The sequence below is a fragment of the Mastomys coucha genome, unplaced genomic scaffold, assembly GCF_008632895.1.
Source record: "Mastomys coucha isolate ucsf_1 unplaced genomic scaffold, UCSF_Mcou_1 pScaffold5, whole genome shotgun sequence".
NCBI classification, from domain to species: Eukaryota; Metazoa; Chordata; class Mammalia; order Rodentia; family Muridae; genus Mastomys; species Mastomys coucha.
Genome location: NW_022196911.1, coordinates 64189109 through 64208766, shown reverse-complemented (window position 1 = coordinate 64208766; position 19658 = coordinate 64189109). Strand labels below are relative to the sequence as shown.

The window sequence follows — 19658 nt, the reverse complement described above, 5'->3', positions numbered from 1 at the left end:
GCCAGCCCCACACCTGAATCTTTAAACACCCTTTACAATAGCATCTCAACCTCTTAAGCAAGTCCTGTCCTAGGTTTCATCTCTTTACACAAGCCTGTCACAAAAGCACAGACACCTCAGCCCAAGTCACCATCACGGTCCCCACCTTAAACGATCTGTCTCCCAAGCAGTGTAAACTCCATGGTCCCGGGAACTCTGTCCTAACAGTGTCTGGCACCTACCAGGTGACCAGTAAGTCTATGTTGAATAAATGAGTGGCTATAACAGCTGAAAAACTGGCATCAACTTCAAAATGTTTTAAGTTCTATATATTTTTGGTTGCAGGGGTGAGATAGGAGAGGCACACCTGCCTTATAACTCAAGTGAACATCAGAAGACAGTTGCAGAAGTCGGCTTAGAGGCAAGTGCTTTTGCCCACTGAGCAATTCCAGATTTATTTTTCCCAGGTGGCTTCTCTATATAGGCCTGGCTGTCATGTACTTGCTCTGTAGATAAAAGGCATGTGCCACTACCACCCAGCTAGTATAGTTGGTTGTTTTGTTTTTAAATACTTGTCCTTGAGGGTAGAGAGATGACTCAGTGGTTAAAAGCATTGGCTGCTCTTGCAGAGGATCTGGGTTCAATTCCCAGCACCCACATGGCAGTTCACAGTATCTGTTATTCCAGTTCCAGAGGATCTGACACCCTTATACAGACAGATGTGCAAGCAAATGACTAATGCACTTTAAATAAGTAAACAAAAAGGTGGCAATGTAAAATAAACCATTTAACTATTTTTAAAGATTTATTTACATAAATGAGTGCTCTATCTGTAAATACATCTGCATACCAGCAGAGGGCAACAGATCCTAGGAGAGGTGATTGTGAGCCACCATGTGGTTGTTGGGAATTGAACTCAAGACTTCTGGAAGAGCAGACAGTGCTCTTAACAGCTGAGCCATCTCTCCAGACACCTGTGCAGCTATTTCTTTTGTTTGTTTGTTTGTTTTTTCGAGACAGGGTTTCTCTGTATAGTTCTGGCTGTCCTGGAACTCACTCTGTAGACCAGGCTGACCTTGAATTTAGAAATCCACCTGCCTCTGCCTCCCAAGTGCTGGGATTAAAGGCGTATGCTACCACCTTTTTTGTTTTGTGTTTTGTTTTGTTTTTTAAGATTTTTCCTTAATAGAAAGTGGTGTTGGTGGGCTGGGTTTGTAGGTAGATTGCTCTGCAGTTCCCTTTCTGTCTCCTTTGTTGGTTTGTCCAGTCTTCTGTGACATCAGGCCAATGAAGGACACTAACTTGACATTAGTTTCTCTTTCTCATCCTTTCTCCCTTTGTATCTCTCTCCCTTCTCTACCTTGTCTCTCTTCAGACAAGGAGGATAGATATATCACAGAACTAGGCACATTACTGTCCCTTTCGGTCTGTGCCAGGTGACACCATTGCAAGGATGGCAGGCGGCCAGCAGGAGGCTGGTAGACAAGAGGGCCAAGTGGGGACTACCAGATGAGAGCTGCTTTCTCTAAGAATGCCCAACCAGGGTACCCTCTGTTCTCTAGCATCACTCTATGCTTCCCTACAGATCGCCACTGGGGTCTCTCTCTCTGTGTCTCTCTGTCTCTCTGTGTCTTTGTCTCTCTGTCTCTGTCTGTCTCTCTCTCTGTCTGTCTCTCTCTCTGTGTCTCTCTGTCTGTCTCTGTCTCTGTCTCTCTCTCTTTCTCTCTCTCTCTCTCTCTCTCTCTCACACACACACACACACACACATACACACACACAACAGCACAACAAGAGACTGCCCATAAAAGGATGTGGTACTCAGCAGCAGTGAGCCTGTGGACCAAGAAGATGTTTCCTCCAGGAACTGTGGTAGGGTCTGCCTAACTGTTGTTCTTGTCTCACACTTGATGTTCTTGAAATCCTGTGGTGTTAAACAAGCAAGTCTATGGTTGGCCACTGGGGGACAGCAAACAGCCAGAGGTGAAGCTAAGAAATTGCTGGCTAGGCCTAGGCCTTTCTAGGGCTTAGTCCAGGTAAGCTAGTCATTAGGACTGCCTTTGGCACAGGGTCACCCAGCACAAACAGACATGAGTGACAATGTTTGGCTTCAGGAGCAGGAAGGGTGGGACAGAGGGCTTTCTGTGAAACTGGCTGGGGCCTGTCCACCAGGTAAATGTTGTGGACGACCTTGGCATTGTGGCACAATGCGAGGAAGCTGATTTGGAATAAGTGATTTCTTTCTTTGACTTGAGCTCTCTCAACAGCACAGGGTTCTGGAGGCAAGAACACAACAGTTTACCTGCATAGAGGGCAGAGCCTCAGAGGCTGGACAGGGTATGCTAACTAAGGAACCAAATGGTTGAAAATGAATCTGTCTGGGCCATAAGAGCAAACCAGAAACAGATCCAGCAAAGACCTAGCAGAGTATGTTAAGGAATCAGGACAAGACCCAAGAACAGTGGGAAAGCAGTTGAAGATGTGGATGTAGGGAATGCAGGTGTGAACAGATTTGTGATTTGGCTCATAATTTACACTGACTGTAAAACTCATTGTATAGCTGAGAATGACCTCGAACTCCCAGTCCTCCATCTTTCACCTCCGGAGAGAGGGCTGGGGTTATAGGAGTGCACTACCACAGCTGGCTTTATGTGAGGTTTAGAATCAACTCTTGGACTGCATGCATGCTAGACAAGCTACCGTAATGAGTTATACTCTCAGCCCGACTTGAGACCTAGAGATTGTAGTAGCTGCAGAGAAAGAAAGAGGATGGGAGGTGGAGAAAGTCCAGTGTGAAAGCTCTACGGTGACCACATAGCAATAATGTTGGCCTAGAAGAGTAAGTAGGCCTTAGGGATGGAGAGAAATGTGAGGATTTGAGAACCAATTGGAACAATCAGAAAGTGGATGTGGGGGGGGGGGGAACGTGGGGTGTGTAATGTGGAGAGGGGATAAGGAAGAAGGTGGTGGAGAAGAAAACAAGCCAGAAATGAAGCCCAGAGCCTTGGCCTGCCCCCTGGATCACCGGGTATACAAAGATTTCACTATTGGCACATTTGGAAGCTAAGCTTATACTTTGCTTTGAAATTATTGAGTTTGAGAGGTCAATGGGACATACTGAGAGACATATGTTAGAGGGGATATCTAGGAGGCTGCTAGAGATTGAGGCACTGGGATGTGGGTGGATGAGGAAGTTTATCTGGGGGAATGTGCAGGTCTGAGAGCTCAGACTGGCTACCATCATCAGGTCTAACCAGTAGAGTGGCTTTGCATTGCCCTAAGATGCCCGGAAGGTATCCAGGGAGACAGAAGAGAGTGTTCTCTTCCCCCCGGACCACTGAGTCCCACTAGCTCAGCTGGCCAAATCTTTGCCCAGAGGCACAGTCCTCTCTTTGCCACTACAGTGTGGTAGGCCCTCCCCACTCTCCCAACACCTTGCCTGTGGGAACTTAGCAGGGATTGGCCTCGGCCAAATAAAACAGGTGAGAAAGTTCAACTGTGTGTAGCTGTATAGACTGGATCCTGTAGGTTTCCTTTTGGAAACCTACCTAAGGGGTCTCCAAAAGGAAACCTACCTAAGGGGTCTCCAAAGAAAAGATAAGTGCAGCCACTGCCCAAAGAACCAAGATCCTGGCCTGGGTTGTAGGCCAAGGAACCCCCTGTTCACCTTGTCATTGTAGGTCTTTCCCATTGAGGTCTGTGGGATTTTAAAAGTTGTGACAACCCTCAGACTCCAGCAGGCCACCAGGTTGGAATCTGATACCACACACCCTATCATTCATTAGCTTGTCCAAATCTTGTGCTCTCTCCACTTCTGAAATGTGTGAAGACAGGTAAGAGACTCAGGGCAAGGGGCATGAACCTGAGGAGAAGTCTCAAGAAGGGTTTCCAGAACTGATTTGGGGGGATATATAACTTGCTTTGGGGGTGGTGTGGATATGAGCTGCTAACTGGCTCCAGACCCCACAGGTTCCTCGTGACAAAAGTTACAGAGCAGTAGCCATGGAATAGTTGTCTCTGAATTCTTTTTTTTTTTTTTTCAAGATTTATTTATGTATATGAGTATACCATTGCTCTCTTAAGACACACCAGAAGAGGGCATCAGATCCCATTATAGATGGATGTGAGCTACCATGTGGTTGCTGGGAATTGAACTCAGGACCTCTGGAAGAGCAGTCAGTGCTCTTAACCGCTGAGCCATCTCTCCAGCCCCTGTCTCTGAATTCTTGGTGCTGTGGTTTGGATGGGCTTGTTCCACTGCCACTCATCACGAAGCGTGGGCTCCACTGCTAGGAGGAAGGATTTGTAACAGGCATTTGGGTCATGGAGCTAAGGCCCACAATAGTAAGTAAAAGGTTTTCATTATTTCTCCCTGGTAGTATAACAGAGCAGATAATGATAAGAACTTTTTAAGGGAGTGGGGTTCACACTGTAGCTAGCTTGAAACTTACTTTGTAGCCTAGGATGGTCTCAAACTTGAGGCAATCCTAATGCAACCTCCAGAGTGCTGGAAATATAGGCTTTAACTAACCACACCTGCATAAAAAAATATGAACTATGATGTTTACCTAGCGCTTAGAGGAAATGAAAATAAAATTATCTGAATAGGGCCCTGCCAGCGAAAATGCCCCGCTTCCTTTTAGGCTGGCTTTGAAGGCAATGTAAACAGAGTGGGAAAGAAAAGGTCTGCCCCATCTGCCTTCTTTCTCCTTATCTTGCACTAAGCTTGTCCTCATCCCTGCCAGCGTTCCATGGCTTTGCACTCACTATGCAGCCAAGGATGGCCATGAACTTCTTTTTTTTAAACAGTTATTTCCAAAGGGCTGGAGAGGTTCTTAGACCCTAAGAGCACTTGTAGAGGACCACGGTTTGGTTCCCAGGACCCACCATGTCAGCTCATGACCATCTGTAATTCTAGTTCCAAGGGATCTGGTGTCCTAGCCTGGCCTCCTCAGGCTCCAGGCACACACACTGTATACATACAGATAGGCAGGTACACACAAATATTTATCTTCCTTTTATTCTCTTTTTGTTTCATATACCTGGAGGGGGGGTTGATAAGAATGGCCCCCAGAGGGTTCTGTATTTGGATACCTGGTTCGTAGTAGGTGGCTGGGAATGATTAGGAGGTATGGCCTTGCTGGAAGAAGTATGTCACTGGAGGCATGCTTTGAAGTCTCAAAAGGCTCTGGCCGTTTCTTTCCTTCTTTCTTTTTTTCAGTTTTTCAAGACAGGGGACTCCGGCCATTTCTTTGTTTGTTTTTTTGTTTTGTTTTGTTTTGTTTTGGTTTGGTTTGGTTTGGTTTTTCGAGACAGGGTTTCTCTGTGTAGCCTTGGCTGTCCTGGAACTTACTCTGTAGACCAGGCTGGTCTCAAACTCAGAAATCTGCCTGCCTCTGCCTCCCAAGTGCTGGGATTAAAGGCGTGTGCCACCACCACCCGGCATCCCTTAGTCAGTGTTTTATCTCAGCCATAGAAAAGTAACTAATTGTGTTCAGTTGTTTTGAGACAATCTTGCTACACAGCCTTGGCTAGTCTGGAACTCACTCTTGTAGACCAGGCTGATCTCAAACTCATGGAAATCCACTTGCCTCTGCCTCCCGAATGCTAGAAATTAAAAGACATACACCACTACACCTGGCGATTTATTTTATTATTTTTTTTTTTTTGTTACATGTTTATGTGTGTCTGTGTGATACACATGTGAGTACAGGTGTCACAGAGTCCAGGAGAGGGTGCTAGGAATCAAACTCAGGTTCTCTGCAAGAGCCGTTAGCTTTACATTCAAAAGCACTGAGCCATCTCTGCAGCCATGGCCTGGAGCTCCCTGTCCTCCTCACTGTGCTTCCCAAGAGCCACAGTGGTTGGCTTATTCTGTGGTAGTACTATTCTCTCTGTAGCCGAGCTGGCCTGAAGATTCTCCTGCCTCAGCCTCCTGACTGTTGGAATAACAGAAGTGAGCTTCCAAGCCTGATTAAACTGTTTTTTTTTTTTTTTTCAGATTTGAAGCAAGCTTTATTAAATATTAAATCTGACCAAGAGATCAAGTTTGGTCAGAACCACTCCCTGGAACTTCCAGCTGAGTGGCCAAAGGTCTGGATTTTGATGAGTGTGTTTAAGCACCTTATTGCACTTCAGAGTGGTTCTAGTACTCTCAGAAGCCTGAGGGAAGGCCGTCTGGGATAGTCTGAGTAAGATCTTGTCTCAAAACCAAATAAGTAAATGATTACTATATCATATATTGGGATGGGGTGGAACAAATGACTCAGCCATTAAGAGCACTGACTGCTCTTCTAGAGGGTCTAGTTCAATTCCCAGCACCCACATGGCGGCTCAGAACTGTAACTCCAGTTCCAGGGGGTCCAAGGCACTAGGAATGCACATGGTGCACATATTATATATGCATGCACAAAATACTCATTCATAAAATAAACCTTTTTTTTTTCTTCCTGTTTTGTTTTTTGAGACAGGGTTTCTCTATGTAGTCCTGACTGTCCTGGAACTCACTCTGTAGATCACCTACCTCTGCCATCTGAGTTCTGGGATTAAAGGTGTGTATACTGGAGGGTTATGGTTCCTGCGTCGCTACAGGGCTAGGCTGCTCAGGGAGGCAGGGCAAGGGAAGTTTGGCCTTACCCCACACTGTCCAAGGAGCAGGTGTTGGGCTGTAGGGCAGCCCTGGGACACCGCCCCAGGTGGAGGTGGGGAAGTGCAGCCTGAAGCACTGGACTGCCTGGCTGGGGGTCGGGGGGGGGGGGGGGGGGGGGGGGGGGGGGGGGGGGTCCCGGGCCTGCAAGGAGGCTGAGGGCATCTGGTTCTCAGGCTCTGGGACACCCAGGCGCCACTGGGAGCCACTGAAGAGCTGAGAACGGATCCATCCGCGGTCTGGATCTAGCCCAGGGCTGGTGGGGCGGTAGGGTGGGAAAGTGGAGCTCCAGCTCGTCGGGTGGCAGGCTTGACTTAGTGGCGACTGTGGCTTGGAGCACAGAGAGGCCTTCTACAGGAGATTAGAAAGCGGCAAAAGCCTTCTCCATGGCTCCCCTCTTCCGATCCCAATGAAAAGAGGCAGTTCATGGTTTTAAGGCATGCATTGTCAGAGTGGATGGTTGGATGGGTAAAACCATACCCCACTTCTCAGGGTGGGCCTGAGGCTAAATACCTTTTGTAGGGAGGAATGTCTGGGAAGGAAAGCTTATTGGCTAAGTCCTCCAGGCCTTTAGGTACCTCATTAAAATGGAAATCTTTTTGAGCCTACATGACCACAGGTCACATCCTCTACCTATGGAGGAGTTTGGGGCATTGCCCTTGTGTGACTGACAGCCACAAATCTATGGAGGGCTGCAGCTAGTAGACAGGGGCCTGGTGCCAGGGAATCAGGCGAAGTGCTACTGTCCTTTCAGTGTCACCGGGGCTTCTAGCCTTAGCTCAACCGGGGCCATTCTACCTTTCATGGTCCCACAGTACACCATTATGCCTGGCAAAATAAATAAATCCTTTAAAAGGATAATAATATACTTTTGTTTTTAGTGAGGCATGGTGGCATGCCTGAAATTCTAGTACTTGGGAGACTGAGGTGGGAGGAAGCACTAATTCAAGGCCAGATTGGACCACACAGCAAGACCCAGTCTCAAACAGAACCAGGGGGCTGGAGAGATGGTTTACCAATGGCACCCACTGATATTGCGGAGGACCCTGTTCAACAGCTTCCCACATGGTGGTCTGTAACTCTGGCTTCAGAGGTTCTGATTCCCTCTGGGAATACATACAGGCCAGTTTGGTGCACATATGTACTTTTAGAAAAATTTTTTTTTTTTTTTTTTTTTTTGGTTTCTCGAGACAGGGTTTCTCTGGCTGTCCTGGAACTCACTCTGTAGACCAGGCTGGCCTCCAACTCAGAAAGACGCCTGCCTCTGCCTCCCATGTGCTGGGATTAAAGGCATGTGCCACCACTGCCGACAAAATTTAGAAAATCTTGAAAAGCAAAACGCTACCATAATGAAGCTGGAGAGATGACTCATTGGGTATGTTTCCTAGCATCATCCCTCTCAGATAGATTGTAAATGTTCCTAACTCCAGCTCCCAGGGGATCCATACCTTCTTCTGGCCTCCAAGGATACCTGCACATACCTGGGTGGCTGGCAGACACACATAGCACACATATAATAATAATAATAATAATAATAATAATAATAATAATAATAATAATAATAATAATAAATCTTGAAAATAGCTATGGGACTGAAAAGATAGCTAAGCACTTGTTGCTTTTACAGAGGATTCAGATTTGGTTCCCAGAACCTACATGGTGGCTCACAACCATCCCTAACTCTAGTTCCAAGGGATCCAACACCCTCCTCTGAACCCCATAAGTAACACACAGAGTGCACATACATTCAAGGACAGACAGATCTCTATGTTTGGATCCAGACTGATCTACATATCAAGTTCCAGGCCAGCCTAGACTACATAATGAAAAACAAACAAACAAAACAAGCTAGTTTCTCTTGTGTTCTTACACACTTTATTTACATAATTTACAAACATTTTTCTGAGTAAGTATTCATGACCTTCATCAACATTTCAGAGAGACTCGGGGTAGGATGGAAAGCTGAAAGCTGCTGCCTTAACCCTACCATAAAGGGATGTTTGGCACTGATCTGCTGCATCACTTGGGGGGGGCAGTCTTTTTTTCCCACTTAGATTTATATATTTAATTTTATGAGCCTACACTGATGCTCACCACAACTCTATCTGGAGGTCAGAAGTGGGCAATGACCTTGAAACTCGAGTTGCCAATGATTGTGAGCCACTGTGTAAGTGCTGGGAATTGAACCCAGATCCGCTACAGGGGTAACATGTGCTCTAAACTGACGAGCCATCTCTCCAGGCCCCTCAAAGTCTGCCTTTTGGTTCTTTCAAAAGGCAGGGAGCATCCCAGAGCCCCAAACCACCTGTCCCAGTTGCAGGTTCGCTGCCCCCAGCAGACTGACAGCTGGAGACACACAAAGAGAAGAACAGATGTGTGCCAACTGAGATCTGTCCCATGACACCTGCCCTAGCTACAGCTGGGTCAGGGTTTTCACTGGACTCTGGCTTTAGGAAGATGCAAGCAGGAGAGCTTGCCAAATAAGTACTTTCAGATCAAATGGCAACAAAGTGACCCAGATAGCTTCAGTTTCTTAGGGAGTCTGAGGTTGAACACCCTGAGGTGTCAGCATTGAGAAGAGCAGAAGAGATGGCAGATACCAAAGGGAGAGATGGTGAACCAAAAGTAGGGATATAGAGATCTGCCAAGACAAGCTGACCTTCCACCCACTCTCCTAGAAGAGAGCTGGCCCTGGGCCTTGGCACATCTCTGCTCCCCACCTTCCTATCCTAAGAACTCAGAGACTGAAGAAAGGCAAAGGTCTCCATCTACCCTAGTCCACTGCAGAACATGAGGTGGGCCGGGAACTCCAAAGGGGAAGCTGAAGAAACTTTCTCCTCCCTCTGGCTCATTATAGGTCTCCATTCCTGGTACTTAGTGTTATGAACTTGTTAATAGCATTTATGTCCTTGGAGGTCCCTACCCAAGGACTTCTGATCTGCCTGACTGTGTACAAAGCTACTCAAGCTGTTGTTGCTCCTGGTGAGAAGGGGAGGCAGAAAGGTCTATATGCAGAGACCTCCATGGCCAGCCCCTTCTATCCCATGGGGGCCTGCCGCACCCCTTCTCTTACAGAGTAAACCTAGTCACAAGATCCCCACCCGGAAACAGATTGATCAAGCACACCCACATCTCAAGTCTCTCTCCTTTTTTTTGCAGGGGGCGGTTGGTTTTTTTCAAGACAGGGTTTCTCTGTGTATCCCTGGCTGACCTGGAACTCACTCTGTGGACCAGGCTGGCCTCAAACTCAGAAATCTGCCTGTCTCTGTCTCCCAAGTGCTGGGATTAGTGTGCGCCACCACTGCCTGGCTATTTCTCTCTCTTTCTCTCTCTCTCTCTCTTTCTTTCTTCCTTTCTCCCTTTCTTTCTTTCTTTTTCTTTCTTTCTTTCTTTCTTTCTTTCTTTCTTTCTTTTGGAAGGTTCTCAATACAAAACTCTGGCTGACCTGCAACTCACTATTGTAGAACAGGTTGGTCTCAAACTACAGATCTGATTGCTTTTTCTCTTTAGTGCTGGGATTAAAGGCATGAGCTGCCACACTTGGACACATTTCACTCCTAACAGTGCTTTAGAGATGAGGAAAAGTTCAGAGAGAAGCCAAATGCCTACCTACAGTAAGAAGTAAGGAATGCAAATGGGTGGGGACACATACTGAGCACACTTAGAGGCTAAGGTTCAGTTACAGGGAGTGAGGGAGAGAGAGGGGGGAAGGGAGAGGGAGAGGGGGGAGGGGAAGAAGGAGAGGGAGAGAATGCAATGGTAGAGGACCTTGGACTCAATCCCTAGCATTGCAAACAATATGTAAACAAGCAAAATCCTCCATCCTTAACCATCTTCACAACTCCCTGACTCCATCTACCTGCCCTCCCTCACACATATTTGCATTTCCTAGAGTACACACTGTGGTCTCTAAGCTTCTACACCTATGTCCTGACTAGAACACCTCTAAGATGCCCTCAAGAGCTCTGTATATCAAACTTTAAGATGCAAAGCAAGTTCCACTGATACTTTTACACCTTAGTGAGGTATACTTTTGTATTGTCAGGCTCATGAAGGAAATGAGCTGCAATTTAAGGCATCAACAGGCACATAGCCCTCAGCTCCATTTCAGTAAATTATGAGGGTTCATTGGCCAGGGTGAGAATCCCTTTGCCCGGTTCTCAGCTGGGAAGTAGATGCTATGTAAAATTCATGAGGGCAAGGGTGCCTTGTGGCTTCCAGGCAATGGCACTAAGTAGATTTACTCAGTAGTGCAACAATATACCACCAGGCCTATTATGTGCTAAACATTTTGCCAGGTGCTAGAGATCAAGGATGAATGGAGAAATTAACTGGAAGGATAAAAGTTGAACAAATACTAAAAAGAACACTCTAAAAATCCGTAAAGGAAAAACAATAGTTTAATCTGTGCTTTGGTCCAGGTGTACTGGGAGAGAGCTTCCCCTTACCCTCCCAAGGGGAAGATTTGAGGGGATTAGAACTGTAATCCTCCGGTTAGGTATCACGACTTGAATCTTAACCTGGACCCACACCTGAGCCTGTTGTTTCCCTAAGTCTCAGCATTAGATCCTGGAATTAGTGGTCTGGTTGTCGGGCCATTGGAGTCAAGTGGCCCCACAACCTGCCACCTAGATAGGCCCTTTAATTGAACAACTGTCCTTAAGGGCAGTCTCAAGTGACCTTCTTAGAAGGTATGGCTCCTTTAAAATAAAGGAGCAAATGGGCACAAGGGATTAACCCATCACTAGCGCCACGAATCCTAAAGCCAGGTCTGACTGCAAAGCACACCGCAGACTCCTGGCCAGGTTCCTTCCAAAGAGCCGGGCTAAAAAGACTAGCTCCCAAGAATAGCCCCGCCCCCAAAGCGCGGGCGCCGATTGGTCAGCGTGCCCTCTGGGCGTGACCAGATCTTAAAGGTCCAATTACTTAGTAGGACGGGAGGAGGTAGTGGCGGCTCCGGGAACACCAGGGGAAATGATGCCTCAAAGGCTCATGTAGGTTTCTTTCAAACCTCGCTAATGTCCAGACTCAAGTACTAGATCTATGGAGCCCACCAGAAACTGTCCACTGTTCGGAGGCGCCTTCTCCGCCATCCTCCCCTCAGGGGCCATTGATGTGAGGTAAGAAAGCCAGCCGCCCCGGAGGCCGATCGGGTGGGTTACGGGAAAAAGCCAGAGACGAGAGAGTGTCTCTGTCCTTCTCCAGTGACCTCCGACCGGTGCCAGACAACCAAGAAGTTTTCTGCCATCCTGTGACCGACCAGAGTCTGATCATAGAACTTCTGGAGCTGCAGGCCCACGTGCAGGGCGAAGCGGCTGCGCGGTGAGAAAGCTAGCCAACGGGAGGCCGGGAGCCGAAGAAGTGGGCGGGGCCTGTGGCTGGACGGTTATTCAGGACGGAAACTCCCAAGAGCAGTAGCAGACCAGGCTCGAGGGTGGGGCTGGGTTATTCAAAGATGCCCCTCCCTACCCCTGTTCCTCCCACGACAGGTACCATTTTGAGGACGTTGGCGGGGTGCAGGGGGCTAGGGCTGTGCACGTGCTATCTGTGCAGCCTCTCTGTTTGGAGAACTTATCCCTGAGAGGCTGCTGTCAAGATGCCTGGTTCCTTTCTGGCAAGCAGCAGGTAGCTAAAGAAAACCAGCAGGTGAGGGCTAAGGTAAGGGTTGTCCTGGAATTGGGGAGGAATAACTCCAGGTATCCTGATAAGCATGCTGCTTCTGATCCCTTTAGGTGGCAAAGGATGTCACACTGCATCAGGCCTTGCTTCGGCTGCCCCAGTATCAGACTGATCTTTTGCTCACCTTCAACCAGCCCCCGTAAGGACGAAAGAGCGGGTGGGAACCTCGCAATTGGGTCCCCACGACAATTAAGTTGGGTGGGTCAAAGTCCTTCAAGGAAGCCGAAATAGGCCACAGGCTTGGGGCGGTGGGGTGGCGTCAGGGATTCCTGATCTTCTGGGGAATAGGAAGTGTGGTCTTGTAAACCTTAAGCTGGACCATTTCCCTTCTTCCTCTATTCCCTTACCCTAAGGTGTCGCAGCAGGTCTCTTGGCCCTGAAAATCTGTCATGTCCACCTTGGAGCCTGGGTAACTTTGAACAACTGGTAACTAGTTTGACTCTTCATGATCCCAACCTCTTTGGTCCCCAGTAAAGACGGCTGAAACACAAAGGGCTGCTGAGGACTCAGGGACCCAGTTCTGAGAGGGGGGAGTTTCTTTCTGCTTCTTCCCTGGATGTAAACATAAGACACCTCCTCTGCAGAAATAAACTTGCTTTATGAAGAACATAATTTCTGTGGCTTCGAATCTAAGTGGACACTTGGGTCTCCCCAGTTCCCTTTGGTCTTGGAAGGGGGAGTTTAAAGCTGTGCACAGGAACAGGGAGGCGGGGGGGGGGGGGGGGGGGGACCCAAGAATGGCAGTAGAAATATACTTTGGAGTGACTGATTCAACCCTGAGATGGGTGTGAAAAATATCGGGGGACTTGTGGAAAAGTTTAAAGCAAGACCCACTCAGTGACTCAACCCGAGGAGAACAGGAGTGGGCGTGGCTGCCCCCCTTGGGTGCATTGAAAATTCAGTCAATCAACAGTTACTGAGATAGGAAGTAGTAGAGGCAGAGGTGTCCAAAGAGTGTTGATTTGGAGTACAAGAGAGTGACTGTTATTTAGCGTATGTGTTGTAAAAGGAGCGCAGCTGATCCCAGAAGAAGAGGGAAAGGATAGTGTGGGGGCCAAGGCGGAAATAGGAGGCACCTATACCCTTGTACATGCCAAAAAAGCCCTCTGTCCGAGCTGTCTGCAGCAGAGCGTCCAAGATCCCTCGGTACATGAGGCCCTGGAGCATGTCAGAGAGGAAGGGAGAGCACAGGAGGAGCACGTCAGGGCCCACCAGGGTCAGACACCTTTCCAGGCAGCATTTGAGGATGTGCTTCTCCACCCCCAGCGTTCCTTGTCAGCCTGAACCCTACAGGACTTCCTTACCTTGCCTTTAGTATCAGTGGGTTGGTTATAAAGCCTTGTGCTGGCTACATCAAAGGGTGTCATGGCCAGGACTACTGCCACACCACTCACCATGGCAGCCGCCAGAGCCACCTTCCAGCTCTGGGGAGGAAAGATCTGTAAGAAAGACGAAGGTTTTTATCAACCACATAGTCATCTAACTTTAGGGCAGGACAGGCCCTGCCCTGGGAACACAACTGGTAATTCTGGGAGCTTCCATACCATCAGAGATAACACATTGATAACTGAAGGAGTGTCCAGAGGGCTTAGGTACCCCTTCTAGTAGGAGATGATGACAGAATCCTAAGGAATTATTGATCCTCGAGTCCTCTACAGCTCCCTCACTTTTGAACCAGAGCCCACCTCCCTTTTTCCACCCTTGTTTTCCATTCCAGGGATGGCCCCACCCATTCCCAGGAAGTACCTCCCACTGGCTCAAGAGGTCCTTGGTAGATGAGAAGGTGCACAGCTGGGTGGAGGAGCCGATGACAACTCTGGGCAGGCCGCCCACGGCCCCACGCCACAACCCCACTAGACCATGTTTCTGGCCAATCTCGGTTAGTGCCTGAAACATGCCCTGGGGGGGAAAGACCATGTGGTTGGGGTTCAGTCACCCCAGCATCAGGGACTGCCTTCTGCTAATGCTGACAAGTGCCATGCACTTGCAGACAGCAAGTCCAGTGTAGGCTTAGAGCCAGAACAGGGGCCGTCAGGTGTCTGCTGACACTCACCAACCGAGAGTTCAGGCTGGAGGTGTGGAAGTGAGGATCCCAGCAGGTCAAGAGAACAGGGCAGGAGAAATGGGGGCACAAGAGGTATGTGGGTCAGGATGGGCTCCAGGGTCTGACAGAGCAGGGCTTGAAGGGGTTGGGCAAAGCAGTGGCTGGATGGAGCTGCCAGCTATAGGCAGAAGGTTGGGGGAAAATGGGGGAGATGGCTGGGTGCGCCAGTGGTTTGGGGAACTCTCACCTGATGCTTATACTGGTGCCCTACAGCAATTTCAGAGGCTGCCTGTGCCTGTAGGTGTGTCTTCACCTGGAGACAAGAAAGCATCACAGCCTGGGTCCCAGGGGTCACCTTCCCACCACCGAGACCAGAACGCCAAAGCCCTCGCTCACACTTCCTCTAGGGTATTAAGCAACCAATATATTCTTTTAATCTGGTAATTACTGTTTTTCCCACTTAACAAATTGGTCATGAGGCTCTGTCCCTTGGCTGCAGTCCCAGGGGACAGACCTCCTAGGACTGCAAGATACCCCGCCCCCTCCACATCCTACTTCCCTTGGGGTTGGGGGGTGGGGAGTGGAGGTCAGAGAATGGTAATATTTCCTAAGACTTCATGTTAGGCAAGCCCTGGATGCCTAGCCTCTTATGCCAGCTCCCATTCCAGATCAGATCTCCAGCTGCCACCTCCACCAGCCTCCCTGTCGGCCTACCCAAAGGGGCATGAGTTCAGCTGATATTTGAAGATGCCTTTGTCCTCAAATCTCATACACTAGGAGTGAGACCAAGTTGGCTCTCCTGTAGACCATCTCATTTCCTTAGCTCACTAAGCCTGGCTTAGTCCCAGCAACTACCAGCTGTGTGACCTTGAGCAGGACACCTACCATCTCTGGATCTCAGGCTCCCAACCCTTCACCCCATCTGATAACTCACAGGAGTGAACTGAGAGTGTGAATCTGTGATGCCCAGGACTTTCCTGACCTACACTGGGTGATGCATGCTTTTCAGGTTCCTCAAAGTCAGCCTCAGTAACAAGACAATAAAAGCTACACTGGGCACGGCGGCACGTGTTTGTAATCCAAGCATCTGGCTGGCAGAGGCAAGGAGGACCAAGAGCTTCCAGCCAGCTTGCAGTCATAGTGAGGCTCAGACTAGCCTGGGCCATATAGCCCGGGGGGGGGGGGGAGAAAGGGAGAGAGAGAAATATTGTCAAATGCCTATCTGCCAGGATCTATATGAACCCTTCACATGTACATGTCATGTGTCTCCTTCAGTCCTCTCAGCAAATTTCACCAAAGTCTATAATTATTCCTGTCTTACAGATGTGGCAACAATGACTACTTGACAAAGCCAGGAAGTCTGATTCAAAGTTCAGTTGTAGGCAGCCTAGGATGCATACCTGTTAACTGAAGCACTGAGAAAGCTGAGGTTGGACTGCAGTTAGAAGCCAGGCTGTGCTACAGAGGAACTTTCGATTCTGTGATATAGGAAGGCCCTGCCTCAACAAACAAACGACACCCCAACTCAAAGGCATTCTCCAGCAGCTAAATCTGTAATCTTTAACAACACACATTGCAGAGGCTGTTGGGTGGCTGTGTATAAGGCAAGTCAGAAGGCCTTGAAGCTTGCCAGCACTTTCCTGTGCCTTTTTCTGCTTATGGGGCCCAGCACCCTGTCACCGATGCCCTTGTAAAAGGCAGGCTCCCACCCTCTCCCAATAGTCTTTTCTGGAGCCCCCAGACCAGACCCCTCTTCTTACCATGTAGATCGGGCTTCCCAGATACGCTCCCATGACCCCAGCAAGGGCCCCAGCTGCGGCGCTACGGACAGGACTGTGGATGCCCTCCTTAGAGCACAGGTATCCCCGAGACTCTGCCAGCCCGTAGGTGCCCAGTCGAATGCCATTCATCAGGAACTGGTACAAAAGCGCAGGGCCCAGGCCCTTCTGCAGGGCAGCTAGGCCATCCACCTTGCCAATGGTGAAGAAGGCGTGGAAGACGTTCCGGTAGTGGCGCTGGTAGGTGCCCGGGGCCTGCAGTTCTCCCTGCAATTGCATTCTGGTCTTCACAACCTCCAGGGGATTGGTGAACACACAGGCCCCACAGGCTGCCACACCACTCATCAAGAAGTCCATGGTAAAGGTAGAAACAGCTTCAGAAAGCCGGGATGGATATCAGGACAAGACCTGGCTTTTTGAAGCTCAGGCTGCAACAGGTAGAAATTTAGAGATCTAAAGTGTCAGGGTCAAATGTCAAGTCGAGTGAGGTTAGAGGGAATTTAGGGATCAGAGAGTAGCAAAAGGGAAAGAAAGAGGAGTGTAGTAGAGTGTGGCAACAAGGCCCTGTCGACGAGGGAATTGGGATCAGGGAGGAGCAGAAGTTAGAAGCTGGCAGGTGGGGATGCCTAGGATGACAGGTTAGGGGGACCAGAGAGTATCTTAGGAAAACGCGGAGTTGCGAAATGGTAGCTGGAGAAGCAGGGATAAGGAAAGCAACAACAGGAAAAGAATCAGAGAAAAAACCCGAAGGTGGCTCGGCAACAGCAAGAGGAGGGTCGTGAAGGAAGTTAGGATTCCAGCTAAGAATATGTGTGGCAAGGTAGCTACGGGAGCTGGGCACCTTTACCCGAGGTAGTCTGCCGAGGCCGAGCCGCCACGCTTCGGGTCCCTGGAACGCAGCGCCAATGGGGACTCTCCAAGAGCTGCAGCCCAGCGCCTCAGCCAATCAGCGCAGAGCCGGCTCCGCAGCCAATGGGAGGCGCTGCCAGCGGCCGGGCCCTCGCCCTCCACTAGAACCGGTTGGGTTAACTCCCCTCGCCCCGGCTCCGGCTCCGAGGCCTGGAATTGGGAGAGTGCCGGGGGCGGGGAGGCTTTTTTGTTTTTTTGTTTTTTGTAGTTTTTTAATCGCGGTCCAGGAACTGGGCTGGGCCGGGATGCAGAGGCTGAGCGCGGAGGGTTGGGCAGCTCCTCCAGTGGGTGGCGGGCTCTCTGCGATCGTCCTCTAGCCCAGGTCATCTCAGTTTGGGGTTTGCCTGACCGCAGCCACGCCCAGCGATGTTCCGATGCCAGGACAGTCCGGAAACTGCAGTCCCGCCCGCCAGGGAGACGGGACACACCTGCTGGACAGCACCCATCCCCTAAGGCTGAGTAAAGTGTTTGTAGGGTCTAGTACCAGGGTGTGGCCAGCTACGGGCGCCGAGGGAGGGAGGGAGGCCTGAAGGCCAGCCAGGGAACAAAACTTGATCTTATTAAGCTCTTGATCGTCACAATGACCTAGAAGAGGCTGGGCAGGTCAAGACAAGGATTTCCATCTCCTCTCCAGCGAGGCTTAGGTTAAAGAGAGCACACTTGTTTCTTGTCCTTGCTTCATTCGTATGGATAATTATGAAAGAGCCCGTGGGGAAAAAACTGGAAAAGAGCTTTGAGAGAAAGCTTAGCGAAAGAAGGTAGGGGTTTAAATGGCGTTATCTGGTCGGCAGGAGGAAACGGCTCACCTGAGTCAACTACCCTGCTTAGGGCTGAATTCCGATTTGCATCTTCCTTCCTACTATCTGGACGACCGTGAGCAAATTACTTATCTTCTCAGAAACCCCTTGTAAAATAAGGTAATATCTGCGGGACTTACTCCAAAGGAGAGGTTGCCCTTGTGTTACACGCTCAGTAATTTACTGGAAAGTCTGGAGTTGACAGAATTCTTCCCACTTCCTGGGAAGTCTCTGCAGCTTCCTTTGGTGATGTTTGGGTCAGGATGCTCGTTGAGCATCTTCTGGTGGCTTTTCAAATTGTCCATATTCAACCTCATTCTATTTTGTTCCTCAAACATATCTCTTTTTAGGAATACCTCAAAAACATTCCTTTTGTTCTTAGATAGTGGTTCATTTTCCTACTGCTCTGGTCTGGAAACTCCTAGAAGCCTTGGGGGCCAGATCTGAGTCTTATGTTGTCAGACAACCTTGCTGTGTGTAGCCTTTAGAAGCCCCAAACTCAAAATCCTCCTGCCTCAGCATGTTGCCTGCTGAAGATTTCCAGCCTGCTGCCATACTGGGTGACAGGTTGACACACCACACCTGATTTCACATCCTGAGCTTAAAGCCTATGGTTCTCAAAAGTATGGTTGCTATAGCAGCGACAGTGCCTGAGAACTTAGAAGAATCTAGTCCCGCTAGAATCTCCCTGAACAAAAGAAATGTGCAGGTGTCTTTCACAAAGTCTCCCTGGGTGCTTAACATCCAGCATTACTACTACCTTACACTTTCTGTCTTTAATACCAGATGCCTTAGAGATTGACAGATTTTAAGGTTTGCTTGTTTGTTTGTTTTTAAGTAATTTTCTTTCCCAAGACAGGCTTTCTCTGTGTAGCCCTGGCTGTCTTGGAACTCACTCTGTAGACAAGGCTCTCCCCAAACTCACAGGGGTCCACCTACCTCTGTCTCCAGAGTGCTGGGATTGAAGGCAGCAAGTAAGAGCAGCTGGTTGATTTTCCAGAGGACCCAGTTTTGTTGTTTGTTTTGTTTTGTTTTGTTTTGTTTTGTTTGAGACAGGGTTCCTTTGAGTAGCCCTGGCTATCCTGGAACTCACCCTGCAGACTAGGCAAGCCTCAAACTCAGAGATCCACCTGCTTCTGCATCCTGAGTGCTGATATTAAAGGCATGAGCCATTCTAGCCCCCACCCCTCACCCTTCACCTCCCTCCACCCTCTTACCCCTGCTTCAGAGCATCCAACTTAATTTTTAGCACCCAGGCTGGTGAGATGGCTCAGCGGGTAAGAGCACTGACTGCTCTTCCGAAGGTCCTGAGTTCAAATCCCAGCAACCACACGATGGCCCACAACTACCTGTAATGGGATCTAGCGCCCTCTTCTGGTGTGTACTTATGTATAATAATAAATCTTTGGGCCTGAGCAAGCAGTGCTGACCAGAGCGAGCAGGGTCGACTAGAGCAAGCAGAGGTCCTAAAAATTCAATTCGCAACAATCACATGAAGGCTTACAACATCTGTACAACTACAGTGTACTCACATAAATCTTTAAAAAAAAAAAATTCTCAGCACCCACAAAGCAGCTGACAAACCACTTAGTGGTATTTGATGCTCCCTGGCCTCTGCGGGTACTGCATGCACATGTATACATACATAGACAGGAATAAAAACAAATCTCTTTTAAAAACAAAATAGTGTCTCAGGCACATCTTTAATCTCAGCACTTGGGAGGCAGAGGCAGGCAGATTTCTGAGTTGGAGGCCAGCCTAGTCTACAGAGTGAATTCCAGGACAGCCAGGGCTACACAGAGAAACCCTGTCTTGAAAAACCAAAAAAA

At 49.0% G+C, this 19658-nt stretch overlaps 2 protein-coding genes and 1 long non-coding RNA gene across 5 annotated transcripts; 2 read left to right on the top strand and 1 right to left on the bottom strand.

Moving 5' to 3' along the window:
- The first annotated feature begins 11522 nt into the window (after positions 1-11522).
- Rangrf (RAN guanine nucleotide release factor) lies at positions 11523-12913 on the top strand. Of its 2 annotated transcripts, none has more exons than XM_031354804.1 (5): positions 11523-11742; positions 11828-11944; positions 12112-12280; positions 12355-12440; positions 12655-12908. In XM_031354804.1, exons 1-5 carry the CDS (start codon positions 11666-11668, stop codon positions 12773-12775), a joined length of 570 nt encoding a protein of 189 aa, XP_031210664.1. In that variant the 5' UTR covers positions 11523-11665; the 3' UTR covers positions 12776-12908. The 2 variants fall into 2 exon arrangements, with proteins under 2 accessions (XP_031210664.1, XP_031210665.1); XM_031354805.1 differs by having other exon boundaries at positions 11524-11742; positions 12112-12268; positions 12655-12913.
- Positions 12881-17583, bottom strand: Slc25a35 (solute carrier family 25 member 35). The gene is made up of 5 exons (XM_031354802.1): positions 16106-17583; positions 14593-14658; positions 14048-14200; positions 13606-13740; positions 12881-13459 (listed from the first exon to the last, which is right to left on the bottom strand). Exons 1-5 carry the CDS (start codon positions 16478-16480, stop codon positions 13286-13288), a joined length of 903 nt encoding a protein of 300 aa, XP_031210662.1. The 5' UTR covers positions 16481-17583; the 3' UTR covers positions 12881-13285.
- LOC116079104 lies at positions 14010-16097 on the top strand. 2 transcript variants are annotated; one of them, XR_004113757.1, is made up of 3 exons: positions 14010-14180; positions 14619-14785; positions 15669-16097. It is a non-coding gene; the product is annotated as an uncharacterized LOC116079104 (long non-coding RNA). The 2 variants fall into 2 exon arrangements; XR_004113756.1 differs by lacking the exon at positions 15669-16097 and adding an exon at positions 15014-15405 and having other exon boundaries at positions 14619-14753.
- Positions 17584-19658: the final 2075 nt, after the last annotated feature.